Raw genomic sequence first — 18,236 nt, 5'->3', positions numbered from 1 at the left:
ACACAGATTCCATTGATATCGGGGGAAAAATCATTGGAAAACCAAAATGATTGCTCATGCATAACACACACAAGCCTCTAACTCAATTATACACAAATCAGTCAAAAGCACAACACTATGCAGCAGCTACCATTTCCTATGCTCATTTTTTTATCCTCAGTAAAATTGAGCTAATTCAGAAAAATCGAAGTAGTGAAAATTACAAGGGAAAAAATAATCCCCAATCTCTGATTTATTCAGCAAGTAAAGCAATCAACAGAGAAACAACCGATCTTAAAGCTCATGCATAGAAATAAAAAATCAGCACCAGAATCAAATTGAGGTAGAAATCAAGATCTAACTAATGAATAGCAGAAAGTAGAGAAGAGTAGTAACAAGGATGAAGATCTAACCTCAGGATAGTAAAAAAAGAAGAAGAAATGAATTGAAATCCGGAGAAAGAGAGAAGAGAGCGATTAGAGAATGTTCGAAACCGAAAAATGCTGAAACCGCCAAAAAGCGACACGAAACGAAGGGATAGAACTGAAGCTGCCGTGTTTTTATTCGACGGAATCAATCGCTAGTTTTTCGTTTTCTTTTTCTTAATTATTACTAAAATTTAATTTAAACCTGAAACATATACGAGAAAATAATTAATTAAATTGTTGATTCAAGTGCACAACTGTCTTTAACTCTTTAACTATCAAATTTGTAAGCTAAAAAACTTTTCACAGTAACCAAGTTCTGTTTGATAATTGTGGAGAGTGACACGTGTCAGATGTTGAGTGCATGAGGTCTTTTTCTCTCTTTCTCGTTCGCGGCGCTGTACTGTCAGAAAATCCATCGAGCACGCTATCGCCGCCACCACTTGCAAGTTGCAACATAACGACGTCGTTTTTCGCTTATTTTGCGCCTTCGCGTTTTTCTCGTGTCCATGTCTACTCACCACTCTTATCACCTACTACTTACTACATGCAACTCATTTTAATTTATATACTTAATTAAAAATTTAATTTTTACTTTTTAAGGAAAATACACACTTTGGAGTTTGGACCACAATAATAAGCACATTCTAGGGAGTGATAATTGGATTGAAGAGATAGAATAAAAGTATTAATTTCTAACTTTTTTTTTTTCACTGACTAATTCTTGTCTATACAGGGAATGAAGGGCCTAAAATATGTAATGACAACAACAGAATGCTAATTAGTAATTAGTGCTAATCACATATTCTACTAATAGTATTATAAACATGTTTAATATGTGCATTAGGGATTATGGATGAGGACTACTTCCTTTGTGTGATCAAGAGACAACCAAAGGCGAGAATTCTGAAGAGTATTCCATAGAGAATGAGGATTACAAGGCACATAACCCACTCGTTGACATTATAGTCATTAGTCTTAAGTGAACTACAACGTGTAATTAGCCACACTCCTGTGTACCTTTCAGCATTTGCAACTACAAAGGCCTCCAAAGCATAATTTGGGTAGCACAGTTTTGCTAGGATCTTCATCAGTGTAGTGTCTCTCTTTTGGCTTGCAATCAGAGTCATAACCACAGGAAAAAGCACTGAACACTACATACAAGTAATGAAAAATTAATTCAGATACTGAAAGAAAGAAAGTAATAAGGATATGAGTAAATGCTCCTTCCGGTCCCCTATCTACTTTGATATATGTATGTTCCAGTCTCTATTTACTTTGAATAAATGCCTTTTTCGGTCCCTAACCAGGAACTGGAACGTACATATATCAAAGTAGATAGGGACCAATTTGGGTGCTTAGATTTCTTAATGGGTGAAAAGTCCATCGGACAAATAGTTAGGACTGGAAAGGGCATTTATTCTAAAGATATTGATTCCATCCATACCAGTTGTGCAGCAGAAGGAGCCAAGTAAATTGCTAATATATAAGCCATGCCAGTAGCACTGTAGACAAGGCAAAGCAGAATCACATAGTTACTTGCAAAGCTTGACCTTGGATTGCTAAAGAAATAGAACATGGATAGATACACCACAGGCTTGATTACTGTGTTGAAAAGATCAATTGTGTCTTTGGACATAAAATGAGCAAGACTACTAATCCCTGATGCACTTTCCCTCCAGTATTGTAATTTGTCAAGCGAAAATGATCTAAGAGCTGCAATCTTGCACAGTAGAGCTGCAACAATAACAACAACAATAACAATAAATATATGAATGAAATTCATATCCCTACTAGTCCCTTCATGTGTATGTTTGAAATGAACTTACACACAGCAATAACTGTGAATGTATATCCAAGGGAACCAAACGTTTCATCATTGGCTGTAGTTAGCATTCCTAAGATAGCACCAGCAACTAACAAAAGTAGATAATCAACTGCTTGAGATTTTCCTTCTCTTAGTTGCTGCTTACCAACCCTGCCAAGATAGTATCTATATTGTCGAAATACACCAGGTGTTCTTCGATTGGACAAATCCTTAACGATCAAAAAGTTTGAGTCTACATGATCTTTCTCTATCTCAACACTGTCCCAAGGATGCTCTGATTGCTCTCCACCACCAGCTTCACCTTCACCTTCACCTTCACCCTTGGATGAAGATTCAGGATCATGGTTTTCAGCCATTACATGAAGCATATCAGGAGGAACATTGTAACCATTATGGAGCATCCACTTGATGGGAAGCTGCTGGTATGTGACACCGGAAGAAGGCTTAACAATACCTTCCAAAACATCGATGAAGTGGTCAGGGGGATTCACACGGTCAGGGACAGGGATTCCAATGCTAGCAAAGTATTCCTCAACTTTCTTCACTGGTCCATGATATGCAGTAAGCCCCCCTTTGGCTAGAAATATTATATCATCAAACATTCTGAACAATGTATAGCTTGGTTGGTGAAGTACCATGCATATGTTAACCCCTTCATGGGCTTCACGCCTAAGAGCTTTAAGAAGCAATGAGGATGAAGCACTATCAAGACCTGTTGTAGGCTCATCTAATATCAATAGTGAAGGCTCCATCACCATTTCTAATCCCACATTCACACGCTTCTTTTGTCCTCCTGATATTCCTCTCCTTTCCACTGTCCCAACAAGGGAATCTCTTATTGCTTGCAGTCCTAATGTCTCTATTACTCTCTCTATAATCAGAACCTTATCTGCTTTTGCCATGTCCGCTGACAACCTTCAATATCACAATCATAGTTAGTTACTAGTCCTAATGTTCAATCTACGTGTTAGAGATATAACTATTCATGTACCTGCATCTTGCGCTAAAACGAAGATTCTCCTCCACGGTCAAGTTACCATGGACAATATCATCTTGAGGCACAAAACCAATAATCTTTTGATAACAATGAATGGATTCGTGTTTGCCATTGATAAGAATAGATCCAGTCATGGTGCAACCTCTAACTTTGCCAGCCAAAGCAGAAAGAAAAGTGGTCTTGCCAGCTCCAGAGGGTCCCATCACAGCTGACACTCTACAAGGCATCAGTTTACCTGTCACACACCTTAGAAGATGCTTCTTTTTCCCTCTCAAAGTTAGAGTCAAATCCTTGAATGAAACTTCAATGGCTGGCCTTGGTTTAATCTCTTCACCAGCATTAGTAGCCATTGATATAACTCCAGAGAATGTTAAGTTATTGTTCTGTTCTTGTTCTTTCTCCTTCTCAATCTTCCCATAAGCATACCTTAGAATCTGGCTTTGTGTGTGCAGACTTTTACCCTTTGGTTGCTTGTTCTTCAGGTTCTTATCTCCAATGTTCAAGTGGAATCCTTCGCTGCTATTCGAATCGCTGTCGGCCGATTGCATCATCTTTGTGAGGTTGCTTTCCTTTTTCTCAGAAGAGTTGTCCGAAGGTGGCAGAGGAGAAGCAGAAGCAGCATTAGAAGTGTCCTGTTTCATGGATTTTCGGCGCGAAAAGGATCTTAATTGTTCTTGCAAACCTTTCTTCTTTGTAATGCTATCTTTGGCTGATCTCCATCTTTGTCTTGCTTGCGCAATCTCTTTCACATGCTTGGCAGCTCGCTCTCTAGAATCCGCCTTTCGCTTTTCTCTTGTTGCTAGAATTTGATCAGTACAGTTGTAAATGAAGATCAGCAGAGTACTCAGTGCAACCTATACACCAAACAATCATACTTGAGATTGAATTTTAAGATATATATGGTTAGATATTTCATATTTCATAATCTACTTAGTGCTTACAATAAGCAAAGCAGCATAAGCATGCATATTTGGGCTTTCTGTGTTTGCTTTACAGGAACTCAACATGGAGCATGCTGTAAAAGTGAACAATTCAAATTAATTTTATCTTCTCATTCAAAATACAAACTACATATACATTAAAGAATAAACAAAACTCACAATTTTGGCGAGTGGAACCCCTTCTGCAGTAATATCTGAAAATTGGAGAGGTAGGTAATAAGAAACAGTATTGCTCTATTTCAAACATACTTATAAGAAGAATGATACAATATATACATATAAGAGGAGGTGAGAGAAAACAATACCCACGATCACAAGGCACTTTACGTGTTGTAGTTGGGCAATATGATCCTGGATCACAAAAGATATCACTGTTGTTCACAACTCCACTCCATACATCTGCACTTCCACATGCATGGTTTGGATCTCCTGCAGGTATCTGGTAGCTATATCTGCATAACAAACATTATAAAGTAATGAATACATGAACCAAGTCGAGTTAAATCTCAATTTGCCTCCTGAAATTCGGTTTGATGCTCAAAATGACCCCCACAATTTCGTTGGCCCCAATTAGAATCCTCAAATTTGCAATTGTGGCTCCAACTTACCCCTGTGATCATCTCTGTCACCGAAACGCTGATCTAGCGCAATTGCATGACATGGTGGACACTATTTAAACGACGGCGCATTGGTTTCGTCCCAAACCCTTTGGAAACCACGTAGTGTAAGGGTTTTCTTGATGTTTTGCAACTTATGATCATCCTAGTGGAAAGAAAGAGAGTTTTAAACCACAAAAAAACTGAAACGATGTGGTTTCCAAAGGCTTTGGGCGTGAAACCAATGCGTCGTCGTTTAAGTAGTGTCCACCATGTCATGTAATTGCATCAGATCAGTATTCTGATGACGAAAATAATCGCAAGGACAAGCTAGAGCCACAATTGCAAATTTGGAGATTCTAATTGTGGCCAACGAAATGGTGGAGATCATTCTAAGCATCGAACTAAATTTCAGGGGCCAAATTAAGATTTAACTCAACCAAGTCTAATAATGAATGCTATTAATTACAACTTACGGTTCACATGTTGAAGTGGTTGTATTCAGTTTCCCAATTGGACAATAAGACCCTAGTGGGCAAGCTACATGAAATGACAGCAACTAATTGATGATTAATAATAATTATTACTAATAATGTATGTAAAGTTAAGAAATATGGAGAGAAGCATAGCATCACATACTTACGTATCATGCAAGTCAAGCCTTGAGGGCAAAAGAAACCCTCACAACAAGGTTGACAATTATCAATTCTAGAAGGAATCTCAGGTAATTCCTTTTTGAGATCAACAGTGCTTCCAACACTACATCCCCAACCAGGTTCACAACCAGCAACCCATGATGACAGATTGCAATTCTTGTTCGGTTTCACATAACTCTGAGATGTAGTTCCTGTTGTATCCATAAAACTCTGAAAATAGTACCTTATTTCAACTGAAGTGCATATTCTATCTCTGAAATCTCCTGTAATCAAAATTAACCATGTTATTATCATTATTATTATTAAACATCCATCACTCAAAACTTAATTCAACAACTCATACCTTTTTTCTTTACACAAGAATCCACAAAGTCTAACCTCCCCTTAAAATCAAAAGCTTCCTCCCAATCTTTTTTCCTGAAACATAGAAACAATAATGTAGTTAAGAAGAATCATAGAGGAAAAAGGAAGATATAGATATATATATATAACTTACATGTCCTTTATGCAGAAGCTTAAAGTCTTTCTAATGTCCTTAGTAAAAAGTGTTGCAAGACTCTGAAGTTCTTTATAGATTTCCTCAGCATAAAACGAGGTTACATATGGTTGATCCGCACATTGAATCCTAGTTGGTAGCAAACTCAATGATACAAAAAACAACACCAAGAAAACAAGAGTAGCTACCGAGGAGGAATAAGAACTACCATTATTATTCCTCATCCCATTCATTTCCACAACACACCAAACCAAATCAACAATATGACCATGCCATGTATGTATGTTATTACTCAGAACTTTGTCATTTAAGGTTGTAGGTTGTGTTAAGCAACCTTAACTCCGCTATATAACTCTTTATGTTAAATCTTATCAATAATAATCCAAATAGATGAATCGAATATTACTATAGAATTGCGATAATGAAGATGTATCGGATCGGAGGAGGTGGAATACGGTGATGATGATGTGAAAAGGAGTTTCATTTTTTGTGTTTGTGGGAATGAAATGTGAGAAGGGAAGTGTGTCCTTGTTTTGGGATGAAGAAATGGAGGAGAGAAAATGGTGCCTAAATTGGAGGGACGTGCATGGATTTTTAATTTGCATGCAAATATTTCACTAGTGGGATATTATTAATTCAATTTGATACAACGGTAAGCACAAAAATTCATGTGTAAGCTACCAAATATGCACGTTCATAAAAAGTACTAACTTTGGAATTTGATGGGTACATTTCATTTCAACCCAACAAAATTACTACTTCACTTATGGCCTAAATTAAATACGGATTTGGAGACTTTCAATAATAACCACAAGTAAATTTTCTCTTTTTAGAAACAAAATATATAAATAAAAAAATTATTAGCTCCTCCAAATACAATACTCACATTTTCCGTATTCATATTATTATTATTTTATTGTAAAAGTCTCAATCCAAAACAAAAAGATCTGTGTGAAGTTTTATATTCTAATTTTATAAATGAGAAATGTTAGGAGTCAGTAAAATTTATGATGTGTAGTCATTAATTAACCATAATCAATATTTTTAATGGTATGAAATGACATTTAATAGTATAAGATTATTCATTTTTCTTTTAATGATTAAATGTGGACTAAATTTCAATAAAAGTGTTAACTCTCTATACTTTCTTTTTATAAATATATATATTCTACGACATAATCTTAAATACTTCTTCTAAATTATTAAGAGTTTCAAAGTTCAAACCTCTAATTAAAAATGACCTAATGAAAAATTTAAATAATGTTCATAAATATATGTTAATTAAAGTAATTTAAGAAAAAAAATAGACATAGCATAGTAAAAAAAAAAGTTCATATGTAACACGTGAAATTAAACCGTTCTCCAACACCAATGCGCAATCATGTAAATGATATAATCAAACATGAAGTCATTGATTTAACCCTTCATTACTTGTATTCAAAGTCAAAGACTCTGGTCAACCATGGAAACGTCCATGAAGCTTCCTATCTAGGCTCCACTTTGAGGCGAAAGCCCTCGTTAATCATCCCTCTTTCCTCGTTCTTTCCATTGTTAACATGAAAAAAATTCACACTTTTAATTTCATTGAGTTAAATATAGATCTTTAAAGTGAAAAACTTAATAGAGTTAGTAAAATAAATAATTAATTAATTTTAGATTAAGATAAGAAAATATATATTTATGAAAATTATAAATTAATAAAAATTAACTTCTCATTTTACTTTGGATAATCTAAATTCTTTACTTGCACTTTTATGTATAAACTATAAGAAACATTTCAAGTGCATCGAGAGTACCAATGCACCAGTTATTTTAACCGTTAATCTGAATTATAAAAAATATATATAATATATATTAATTGAAATCAACGGTTAAAATAACTTGGCACCAGTACTCCGCGGTGCACTTGAAATGTTTCCTGAACTATAAGCACTTTTGATTTGAGTTAGGTGTTACCTAGAATCTACCGAAGATAGTAGTGTATATTACATTATTACTAGTACTACTGCAACTAACTAACACACATGAGAGTGTCCAAATCCATAGAAAGAGACAAAGCAAGGGGCATGTGAGCGCCACATAGATTCATTGATCCTTTTCTCTCTCCAATTTAACAACAAAACTAAGCTGTTTCTGCCCTTTCTTCCCTCCTTTTACTTGGTCTCTCATATTCCAAAGACACTTTCACATTACACAAACTGAAATTATTATATATACTATTTGCATTGAAAAAAACATTAATTGAGGTTGTTTTTTCATTCCTTCATTTGGCTTCTCATTTTGGTTGGTGAGCTGAACCTGCATCCTATGCAACCTCTCAAGTATCAACGTGGAGTCTTTCTATTCATGTGGAGGCCATGACTTGAAGAGGCTCTTCTCAGAATCTCACTGCTGAAAAAAAAAAGGGAACTTTGTCACTTTGTTTAGCTCCCACAAGCTGAAGCTTTCTTTGTGATCAAACTATATCTGATTCAGTATTTTTAGGATTCGAGGTGAGTTTCATTTTCATGAAAGTTTCTATCTTTTCCTTTTATCTGTTTAGGGGCAACTTATTTTGGATTTGAAGATACATATGCCGTTCTTATTTTGTGACTTGTTTTTGGGTTTTGAAATTAACTCATTAGATTGTCCTAATAAACAATTGGCTTACTTCAAGTAGGTTGGATCTTTGAATGATGACCATATTTCATTTCTTAACCGAATTTATGCTTTGGTTATCTGAAAATTAGAGCTGCTGTGAATTATGATAGGTTGGTTAATGTCTTAATGCAAATGCTTGTTCTTTTCCCCCCTCTCTCTGAGTTAGTGGTATATATATATTCTTCATCATATATCTGTGACATTCAATTTTGGATGCCATGTTGCATTTTCAATGAAGAAATTTAGGGAAAATTAGTTGTCCTTCATAAATTGTTGAAGTCTTTGAGATATTTCCTTAAGCTGTGACCTTTATATCTTTAATTGAAGGTGTTATCTTTCTTCTCAATGACCTTTTATGTATGTTTCTCAATTTTTCCTTCACTGTTCTGAAAATGCAGTCCAGCTCCAGTCAAGTTTAATTTGCAATGAAGTGTTTTCCATTTAACTATGGAGAGAAAAAGGATGATCCTAAGAACTTTCTATCGCTTTCGGGTCGGTCCAACATGTCTACTTATGTTGAGGGTGAGATGAAGAGATCTGGTTCCGAATTGAATTCTCAGGATGTCTCAGACAACAGCACAGATTCCTTCAGGAGGAATGCATTTCCAAGTATGTCACAGAGACCCAGCAACCTCAGAGTATTCTCTGTATCCGAGCTGAAATCAGCCACGAAGAATTTCAGCCGGTCCGTTATGCTTGGAGAGGGTGGGTTCGGGTGTGTCTACAAGGGACTTATCAAGAGTGCTGATGATCCTTCAAGAAAAATTGAAGTTGCAGTCAAACAACTTGGTAAAAGAGGGATTCAGGCAAGGCTTTTTAACTTCTTATCTTACCTCTATTTCACCTCTTCAAAGTTATACAAATTTGGTTGTTGTTATGTATATATATATGTATTTGGATTCATTGTGTATGGCATTTTGATGTGTTTTGATATCTAGGGCTTAGTAATTGAACTTTCACTAAGTTGCTTAAAGTAGAACAATATTAGAAGTTACAATAATGGGCTTACTAAGATTCCCTGCCTGCTATACAAGATTGCAATTATGTTATTAGAATTGAGCAGGTCTAATTCAACCCGAAAAGCTAGCTCTGATGTTAAAGGTTTCTGAGGCTTTATTTCTGTTCATCACAAATTCACAATGTGTTAACCTTGTGTTATTATCTTTTTGGCTTTATAGGGTCATAGGGAATGGGTCACAGAAGTGAATGTTCTAGGCATAGTTGAGCATCCTAATCTTGTGAAACTAGTTGGATACTGTGCTGAAGACGACGAAAGAGGAATCCAGCGGCTTCTAGTTTACGAATACATGCCAAAAAGAAGTGTTGAACATCATTTATCCCCTAGATCAGAGACTCCTCTGCCATGGAGCATGAGATTGAAGATAGCTCAAGATGCAGCTCGTGGCTTAACATACCTGCATGAGGAAATGGATTTTCAGGTATAGCCAAATATATAGCATATAATTTCCCATTGTGTAAATTTTTCACTTTGGTCCGCAACTTTGTAAGCATATAATGTCTCATATACAAAGTCAAGGACCAAAATGAAGCAGTAACTAGCTAAACTGAAAGATAGTCAAATGTGTTATGCATCTTGTAGTTCTTGTGCTAACTATCTATGTGTGGCCTATTTAGATAATTTTCAGAGATTTCAAATCTTCAAATATCCTTCTGGATGAGGAGTGGAATGCAAAGCTATCTGACTTTGGTTTAGCAAGATTGGGACCATCTGATGGATTAACTCATGTCTCAACTGCGGTATGGCCATGTTTATCAACCTACAATTTCATATATTTAATCCACTCTTCACCATAAACAGAGATTTTATTGATTTTGATCTTTGCATAAGCAGAAACAGAGAAGATACATAAATAATTATATCTTTAACAATAACAAATATTCTTAAATGGTTGGTGTGTCAATCAGGTAGTAGGAACAATGGGGTATGCAGCTCCTGAATATGTTCAAACCGGCCGACTCACCTCAAAGAGTGATGTATGGAGCTACGGTGTCTTCCTTTATGAACTCATTACCGGCAGGCGCCCCATCGATAGGAACCGGCCCAAGGCCGAGCAGAATCTGTTGGAATGGATAAGGCCATACCTCTCAGATAGTAGGAAATTTCAAATAATATTGGATCCAAGACTTGAGAGGAAGCACCTCTTAAATATGAGTGAGGTGATAGAAATGCTCAACCAGATCATGGATTCTTATGTAAATGCCAATCCACAGGCACCATTGAGCTTTGTAGAATCAATAGAAGCTTCCCATGACACTGAAATAAACAAGAAGAAAAGGTTCATTATGGACACAAAATCTGCAGATTGTAGTAATTGGTTTAGGATGTGGAGACCAAAGGTTATAAGAGCATGTTGATTATTATATTCTTAGCTTTTAAGCCAATCAAATAACCCTATGAATTTGAGGCAACATTTTCTTTGTTACTCTTCATCATCTCCTCTAACAAAGTGTACATAGCTGCTATAAAGTTCTACACTTACCATATGAGTGGTTTCTAGCTTAGCTTGCATTGTTCAAGAAATTTTATAAAATTCTAAGGATGCTACTCTACCAATGTTTCTGAGACATGGATGTAATTTTGGATGTAATTTTCACTCCATATGGATGTATAATTGTACATTATTGAATGAGTTGAGTTATATGTAAAGAAATATTATATAGATAATCTATTTTTTGTATACCTCAAAGAAACTCGATCATAATTTCTATTTGATTTGTATAGATTTTACAGGTTAGTTTCATGAATATGGGTTTAAATTTTTTGTAAGTTAAAAAAAAAAACAATATATGAATTTATGAGTTTTTTTACAGATTATGATTTTTATATATCATTTCAGCCATTCATTTTGGTGAATTACACCAACTAAATAACCATCATAAAACTAACCTTATTTTGTAAATTAAAGACCGTAATAATAAGATTCAATATTAACATGAAAGTTTTAGCTATGTCTTCTAGCATCATTATTATATCATATAAAATATATTCCACTCATCATCCAACTTGTTTATATCTGTGTGTATTATGTCAAAGATGTGTAAACATCAACTCTGACGTTAAGATCACACGGGATTTATTTTCAATCTAAATTATTTTATTGCATGAATAAAGCCAATAAAATGGTGGCTTTTTCTTTTCTTTGAGTGATTTGAGGGGTAGAAAATATGTGTAGAAATTTTATGGTGGAGGTTGAAGAGAAGGATTGGATTGGAACAAAATATTTGACTGAATCGGATAGGATAAGGATATGCATAATAAAATGCTTGACTATAATAACTATTGGATTATTGTGGTGGCAGAAAATTATTAAATAAAGAAAATCCCTATAATTAATTTTGGGAAATCAAAATAAAATAGAATAAAGAAGACAACTATTATTATTTACTAATAATTACTAAATTTGCCTCATAATAAATATAAAGAATAACCTCTATCACTAAAAAAATGTGAATACTCTGTACCAGAATGTACTTTTTAATTTTATTATGGAGGTAAAAATGGGATAAGACTGTTATAGAGTGTAGGTGTGCTTTACATGTATGTGGTGTCAGCAGAAGAGAAATCAAACAGTATGAGTGGGGAAGGTTTTGTTGGACGGTCCGATTTGCTCCAACAACACAGATTTCTAAAAAAAAATTAATTATACATAGAACACACATGGTCCAATTTGTTTTGTCGAAAATTCAAAATTTCTTTACTTACAATTTGGACCCTCCAACTTGATTATCACCTTTTTCATACACACAATTCGTATAGTCCGAATTCTTTACATTGTAACTCAAAAAAAATTGCCCCACACATTAATCTAACACTTTAAAAGTTCATAATCAAGCACAACACATTCGTGGTTTTCATAACCGAAAAAATGAGCCACCTGAATGTGACACTCCAAAAAATAGGTTTAATTATAGAAAACTAATTAAAACCTTTAGTGCATCACACGCGTATTTAACTATTTATATTGAAGTTCATAAAATAAAATAAAATAAAAACTAATGTGTAATATATAACTTAGGTAACAAGTTTTTGTGGCACAATTAGTCCATTACTATGAGCTGGATTTTTCTGACCTTAATCATTCCAAAAAGCCGTCTTTATTAGGTTTCTATATGTAATTATAGAAAAAGACTCGTAATAAAAAAACAACCAAAACCTGCAAGCTAGGTTGCATGCTTCGAAGGTCACGTTTCATGGAAAAAACAAATGAATTAATTTTATGGACTTAAGTTTTTTGTCATTTAAACGATAATAATCATAACTTTTTCATTCTGATATATTCTTTATTTATATTTATTTTGAAAAATTGTATCTTCTCAATTCCCACATCAATTTATTGGACAATCCTCCACCAATCGCAGCCGTTGATTTTGGTACCTTCATCACTCAGTAATCAATCTGAACCGTACGTTCTCTCATTCCCTCATATCCAACGTTCAATGATGCAGATGATTGAAGTTTCCAACCACAAAATTTGATTTTGATGCTTTAAGCATCATAAGTAGTCATTTGGGTCGGAGATTCTAAGATTTTAATGTTATAAATTTTAGGATTCTAAGGAAAATGCCGCTAAAATCAGAAAAGTTGTGATTTTTTTTTTCTTCAAAATAGTACAAAACCAACGAAGGTGTTCGACATTTAACGGCGTGGCAAACTGTATATAAAGGCTTCAAGTACACACTTTTATGTCCTATTTTTGTTAGCTCAAAACACCATCAATATGAATGTTCAACGCATCGTATGGTCATAGGCTCATAGCCATCTTCCTTTGTAATTTTTCATAACTACACAGTGGTTTTCTGTGAAGGTCCCTTGGATAAACAGGACTTGGAGTTTTTCTGAGCTGGGTTGGAGCTGAATCCAAGGTACGGAAGCTTCTCAAACATGTTACTTTTTTTATATATATAAAAAGTTTTCTTAGTTGATTGGTTATGCTGCTCAGTCTGTGGGTGCTGTTGTTATTGGATCATTTGTTGTTTGTGTTGCAAAGTTGGAACCTTTCCTTTTTGAGCTTATTTGGGTTCGTTTTGGATTGGCACAACTCATAAGGATTAGTCTCAAGGTAGACTTTGGATTTTCTTTTTCTTATTTGTGTATTTTATTCATTTTGTTTTTGTGAGGTCACCTCAAATTTCTATCATGGTTTATTTTGTTGATATTGAAGTTGTGTGATGTAGAAATGGAGTCAATAGGAATAAGAAGTTTGTGAATATTGTATTTTCCTTTTGTAGCATATAGAGACTGTAAGTGATAGTTTTGGTTAAAGAGGATCAAATTTTAAGGTAAAGAGAATTTGTGAAGTTGACTTTGAGTGTTGGTGGAAGTTTAGGAGGATATGTACGGCAAAGATGCTTGATCTCAAAAACAATCAATGAAATAGATGATTAATGGTTCCTGATTTTGTGTTTTAACTTTAAACTTTGAGAGGAAGAATTTGTGCCTGTATTTTATTGCTTTTTTTTTTCTTTTTAAATAAATAAATAGCTTATGATGTAGTTAATTTGACTCATAATATCTGGTTTAATGATTATAGCACATGTCATAAGTATTTTCATGAATAGCATGTCTTTGTATTCATTAATTATTACAGCTGAAGCTTCAAACTCTTAATGTTCAAGCTTATTTTGGCAGGTGTATTATTTTGCTGCTACAAAATCATTTCAACATTTATAGAAGACTTTTCAGATCTTTCTGTTACTACTTGAAAATGGGTTTATATGAGCATTCGGATGTTATTCAGTGGGGTATTGATTTTCTTGATGGTGACAATGGTTACTGTCCTGGATACTATAGTAATGCTTATCAATATGATAATGGTGATGCCTATACTGAACACTGCTACCATAGCCATTATGATCCCTATATTGGAGACTGCTCCTTCCATAGCCATTATGATGCCGAAGAAAGTAACCAAGTGGAGAATGATGAGATCATTGCACGTACTCTTCAGGAAGAGTTTCAACAGCTACAGATTGCTGAGCAATCAAGACAGTCGCAAGCAGAAGAACAGCAGTTCCCTGTATCTGATTATTGGCCTAATACACCAACCGGGAACTATTGTACGCCAGGTATGGTTAAAGGACTTGTGCTTGTTCATGTTAGATGTTTTTCTTGTTGAATGAAGTTGATTAGTTTATTCAGATATGTTATTTATGCAGGTCATGACTATACTCACGAAGAAGTTAATGGCGTAGGAACTTCTTATTCATGTTATAGTCCTCATGAAGTGACAGGATACTCATTGGAGCAAACAGACAAATATCCCTTTGATGATGAAATTGAGAAGAGATTGAGTCAGATGGATCCAATTCGTGTATGTGTTTCTTCTCATGCTTGTGTGGATTCATTTTTGAATCACCTAGTGTATCAATTAAATAAAATCACAGTGCCTTTGGATGTTCATTTTAGTAATAAACAACTATGCTTTTTAACTTGTTAGCTTAATTGATGTCAAGGTTGAAATTCAGTTCAAACGATTGTTGCTAAGTTTTATTGTGGAATTTGGAAGCAGTTATTCCTACTTCTGGTTTGAGTTAGTGGTAATTTTTAACATGTTGGTTTGTCCAATCCCTCAGTTTAAGAAATACTATTCCCTGTTAATTTTCTTACCCTCATGATGAAATTTGTATGTTAATAGGATATGATTTTAAAATTGCTTTTCCACTATTGTGTAGCATGTTCCAAGAATAAATGGAGAAATTCCTTCTATTGATGAAGCAACTTCGGATCATCAGAGGCTTCTAGATAGGTATACTACCTTTGATCTATTTTATTTGTCATGGTCATATATCAACTACGAGTATGTGGTTGATTTTCAAATTCTATCCTTTACACAATATTCTAATCACACCCAACATCAATAGAGTGGTTTGGTTGGATATGAAATTTCAGGAAGTGTATTTCAGTTTAAAAAAAGAAAGAAAAAATAAGTTTAGACTGGCTGACAGAACAATTCATTTTGTGTAACATTGTCTTTTATTAGGCATATACTCAACATGCCATATGTATTGATACTTTTAAACAGATTGCAGTTATTCGACTTTGTGGAGCATCAGGTTCAAGGTGATGGCAATTGTCAGGTATGATGCTTTAATTTTAATGTTCATTCAATGTTAGATAACATCTTCCATATTTCAAATAGTAAAATATTTTAAATTCCTGACCAGTTTCGTGCATTATCCGATCAACTATATAACACGCCTGATCACCATGATCTTGTGAGACAAGAAGTTGTGAACCAGCTGAGATCACATCGAGAGATTTACGAGGGATATGTTCCCATGGAATATGGTGCTTATTTGGAGAAGATGTCTAAGTAAGAATCCAGTTTCTTCCTCTATAATTTCTTCAAGGGTAACCAATAACTCCTTTTACTTAAATTGTTAATGAAACCAGGAGTGGTGAATGGGGTGATCATGTCACTCTTCAAGCGGCTGCAGATTCGGTATTAGTCTTGCAACTTCAATATTTATGTTCCACTGTGACAGATATTTGCTTGGCCAAAGTTTTCATGAATTAGTACTTTGACCATTTGAACTTTAATGTAGTTGAGGCTTGGAGTTTTCAAGTTTCTTCATGATTAACAATTATTATGACATATTTTCATTTCTAACTCTTCTAGAGATTGAATGCTCAATTTGCCTGGCAGCAACCAAATTGTCATTCCTACTTGATAAAATGCGCCAGTTACCGATTTTTAAACATTATTCGACCATGACACTAGAACACAGGATGAATCCTTTTTGAAAGAAACCATTCATAAAATTTCAATCATTGTGAAGTTCATAATAATACTTGAAGTTACCAGTGGTGTGATATGCATTTTTACTTACTATTGCGCAGCTCTGAAATTTTGTTCCTTGTGTTTTATTTTTTCAGTATTGTGTAAGAATTTTTGTGATGACTTCTTTCAAGGATACTTGTTGCATAGAGATTGTTCCTCATTTTGAGAAACAAAAAGGAGGTAAGATATTATTCTTAATTCTCTTCATCTCACGTTGTTTCTTAAAATCTTTCCGAACAATTCGACATAGTTTTCGACCTCAATGGTACTTCAGAAATAGCAAATGATTCTAAATGCAACGTTTATATTCTTCTGTCTGTTTCTATTGCATGGATTTTCCTTATGTAGAAATCGAGAAACCTAGATGTGTTAATTGTTTGAATAAATTGCCATCATTGAACAACATATTGTATTAACAATTTTCCATTTTTTTAAGGCAATATTTATTTTAGGACCTCTTTTTTTAAGGCAATATTGTGTTTTTATTGCAGTGATTTTCCTCAGCTTTTGGGCAGAGGTGCATTACAACTCAATCTATCCTCAAGGAGGTACATTTTTAACAAAACTTTCATCCTTTTGGATCAGAATTTGATCAAATTACTTGGGATTTTATGGAATTAAATTACTATGAATGGCCAAGCTTAACATATATTGTATTAAACTATTGATCCAGATATACCTTCAATTGAATCAAGAAGGAAGAAAAGGTGGTGGAACTTTGGGACTAGGCATTAAGATTGTGTAGCAACAAATTATTTGGTGCCACTCTCCTTTTTAGACCAATGGATTTCTGTATACAAATTCATCATCTAAGGGTCGCCTCAGGAGAAATCATTGCATGCTTTGAGCACAGTTAATGCATATTTTAGGAACATTACAATGTTTAAAAGTTTAATACTATACGAATATACCCAGAACAAAGAATTATAGATGATCACAAAATATGTAATAAATGTGCTCCAAAACCATATAAGTATTTCTCGTTGTACAGGAGCAAGAACTTTTTGTGGTGCTATAGTATAACCTTCATGTGCCACATTTCTGAATAAATCAATTTGATTTTCCTCCTTATTAACAATATAATCTGGGCTTGCACCTATGAACATTTCACATTTTGGATACTTCCTGGATGAAATCAAATTGATAAATAGTCCTTATTTTATGTTTTTGGTAGGTCTTAAATATATGAAGGGTTAAAAGGTGTATAAGGTGAATGATTGATTCGTACTAGTTTGTTTTCACATTGGTCCACGGATTCATTCAAATATATATATATATAGCATCATAACAGATCTTCCTATTTTCTTCAATTCAAATCTTAAAAAGAGCTCCAAAGAATAGATAGATGGTTCACTTCGGATGTTCATATTAATAAATAATCATTATATTCATAAGGTTTTTAAATCATTTACATAGCTATCTTAGTATCTTACCCTTCTTTATGTAAGATAAGGAAACAATAAAAAAAAAAAAAACAAATAATAAGAAACACACTAGCAATAGTAGTAGCCAAACACCTCTAACATTGTCTAACATTGATCCCCACCCAAACTCTAAAAACTAACCTTAAAATAAAATCATTTAAAAAGAAGCCCTAAAATCTAAAACCCACAAAAACATCCACATAGTAATCTCGTACGCTCCGAAGCTAAAAAATAAAAATTAAAAAGCTCTTATTATCATTGATCGCTGAGAGCCTCCTCGTGCTGCGATTCATCCGCCGTGGCCGGCTGCAACAGCAACGACGTGAACGGCATGTATCGGTGACCGTTCACCGAGGCGTACTCCATTCCTGGAGGAGGCTGGCAGAGGTCGAGTCGGCAGCTCGGCCACTGACTCCCACCGGCGCAGACCATCGGCGGGGTGGCGGATGCAG

At 34.5% G+C, this 18,236-nt stretch overlaps 5 protein-coding genes across 9 annotated transcripts in view; 2 read left to right on the top strand and 3 right to left on the bottom strand.

Annotated features, from left to right (window-relative positions):
* The window catches only part of LOC107626486, a 4,129-nt gene extending 3,498 nt beyond the window's left edge, over positions 1-631 (bottom strand). Inside the window, exon 1 of the mRNA XM_016329375.2 lies at positions 393-631. The gene's annotated coding sequence lies outside the window, so the exon portion shown is untranslated. The remainder of the gene's footprint in view (positions 1-392) is intronic.
* Positions 1,071-6,628, bottom strand: LOC107628083 (putative white-brown complex homolog protein 30). Its single transcript, XM_016330892.2, has 11 exons — positions 5,919-6,628; positions 5,766-5,839; positions 5,410-5,685; positions 5,243-5,306; positions 4,476-4,622; positions 4,330-4,364; positions 4,171-4,244; positions 3,224-4,083; positions 2,234-3,147; positions 1,852-2,141; positions 1,071-1,558 (listed from the first exon to the last, which is right to left on the bottom strand). The coding sequence occupies exons 1-11, from the start codon at positions 6,149-6,151 to the stop codon at positions 1,268-1,270; spliced, it is 3,258 nt and encodes a 1,085-aa protein (XP_016186378.1). The 5' UTR covers positions 6,152-6,628; the 3' UTR covers positions 1,071-1,267.
* On the top strand, positions 7,960-11,058 carry LOC107626485 (probable serine/threonine-protein kinase PBL19). 4 transcript variants are annotated; one of them, XM_016329373.2, is made up of 5 exons: positions 7,960-8,410; positions 8,957-9,364; positions 9,737-9,997; positions 10,194-10,316; positions 10,485-11,058. In XM_016329373.2, exons 2-5 carry the CDS (start codon positions 8,984-8,986, stop codon positions 10,932-10,934), a joined length of 1,215 nt encoding a protein of 404 aa, XP_016184859.1. In that variant the 5' UTR covers positions 7,960-8,410; positions 8,957-8,983; the 3' UTR covers positions 10,935-11,058. The 4 variants fall into 4 exon arrangements, with proteins under 4 accessions (XP_016184859.1, XP_016184860.1, XP_020972423.1 ...); XM_016329374.2 differs by lacking the exon at positions 7,960-8,410 and adding an exon at positions 8,471-8,573 and having other exon boundaries at positions 9,051-9,364; XM_021116764.1 differs by lacking the exon at positions 7,960-8,410 and adding an exon at positions 8,647-8,668 and having other exon boundaries at positions 9,051-9,364.
* LOC107626484 (OTU domain-containing protein 5) lies at positions 13,029-17,470 on the top strand. 2 transcript variants are annotated; one of them, XM_016329372.2, is made up of 10 exons: positions 13,029-13,442; positions 14,209-14,645; positions 14,736-14,890; positions 15,252-15,325; positions 15,602-15,656; positions 15,744-15,892; positions 15,973-16,021; positions 16,456-16,540; positions 16,852-16,908; positions 17,034-17,470. In XM_016329372.2, the coding sequence occupies exons 2-10, from the start codon at positions 14,285-14,287 to the stop codon at positions 17,093-17,095; spliced, it is 1,047 nt and encodes a 348-aa protein (XP_016184858.1). In that variant the 5' UTR covers positions 13,029-13,442; positions 14,209-14,284; the 3' UTR covers positions 17,096-17,470. The 2 variants fall into 2 exon arrangements, with proteins under 2 accessions (XP_016184858.1, XP_020972421.1); XM_021116762.1 differs by lacking the exon at positions 13,029-13,442 and adding an exon at positions 13,520-13,639.
* Positions 17,927-18,236, bottom strand: part of LOC107628082 — a 799-nt gene continuing 489 nt past the window's right edge. Inside the window, exon 2 of the mRNA XM_016330891.2 lies at positions 17,927-18,234. Coding sequence (XP_016186377.1) covers positions 18,040-18,234 — 195 coding nt within the window. The 3' untranslated portion in view covers positions 17,927-18,039. The remainder of the gene's footprint in view (positions 18,235-18,236) is intronic.

The sequence above is a fragment of the Arachis ipaensis genome, chromosome B02, assembly GCF_000816755.2.
Source record: "Arachis ipaensis cultivar K30076 chromosome B02, Araip1.1, whole genome shotgun sequence".
In the NCBI taxonomy this organism is placed as follows: domain Eukaryota; kingdom Viridiplantae; phylum Streptophyta; class Magnoliopsida; order Fabales; family Fabaceae; genus Arachis; species Arachis ipaensis.
Note: the sequence above shows the minus strand (reverse complement) of the source record. Positions and strands in the feature narration are given on the sequence as shown.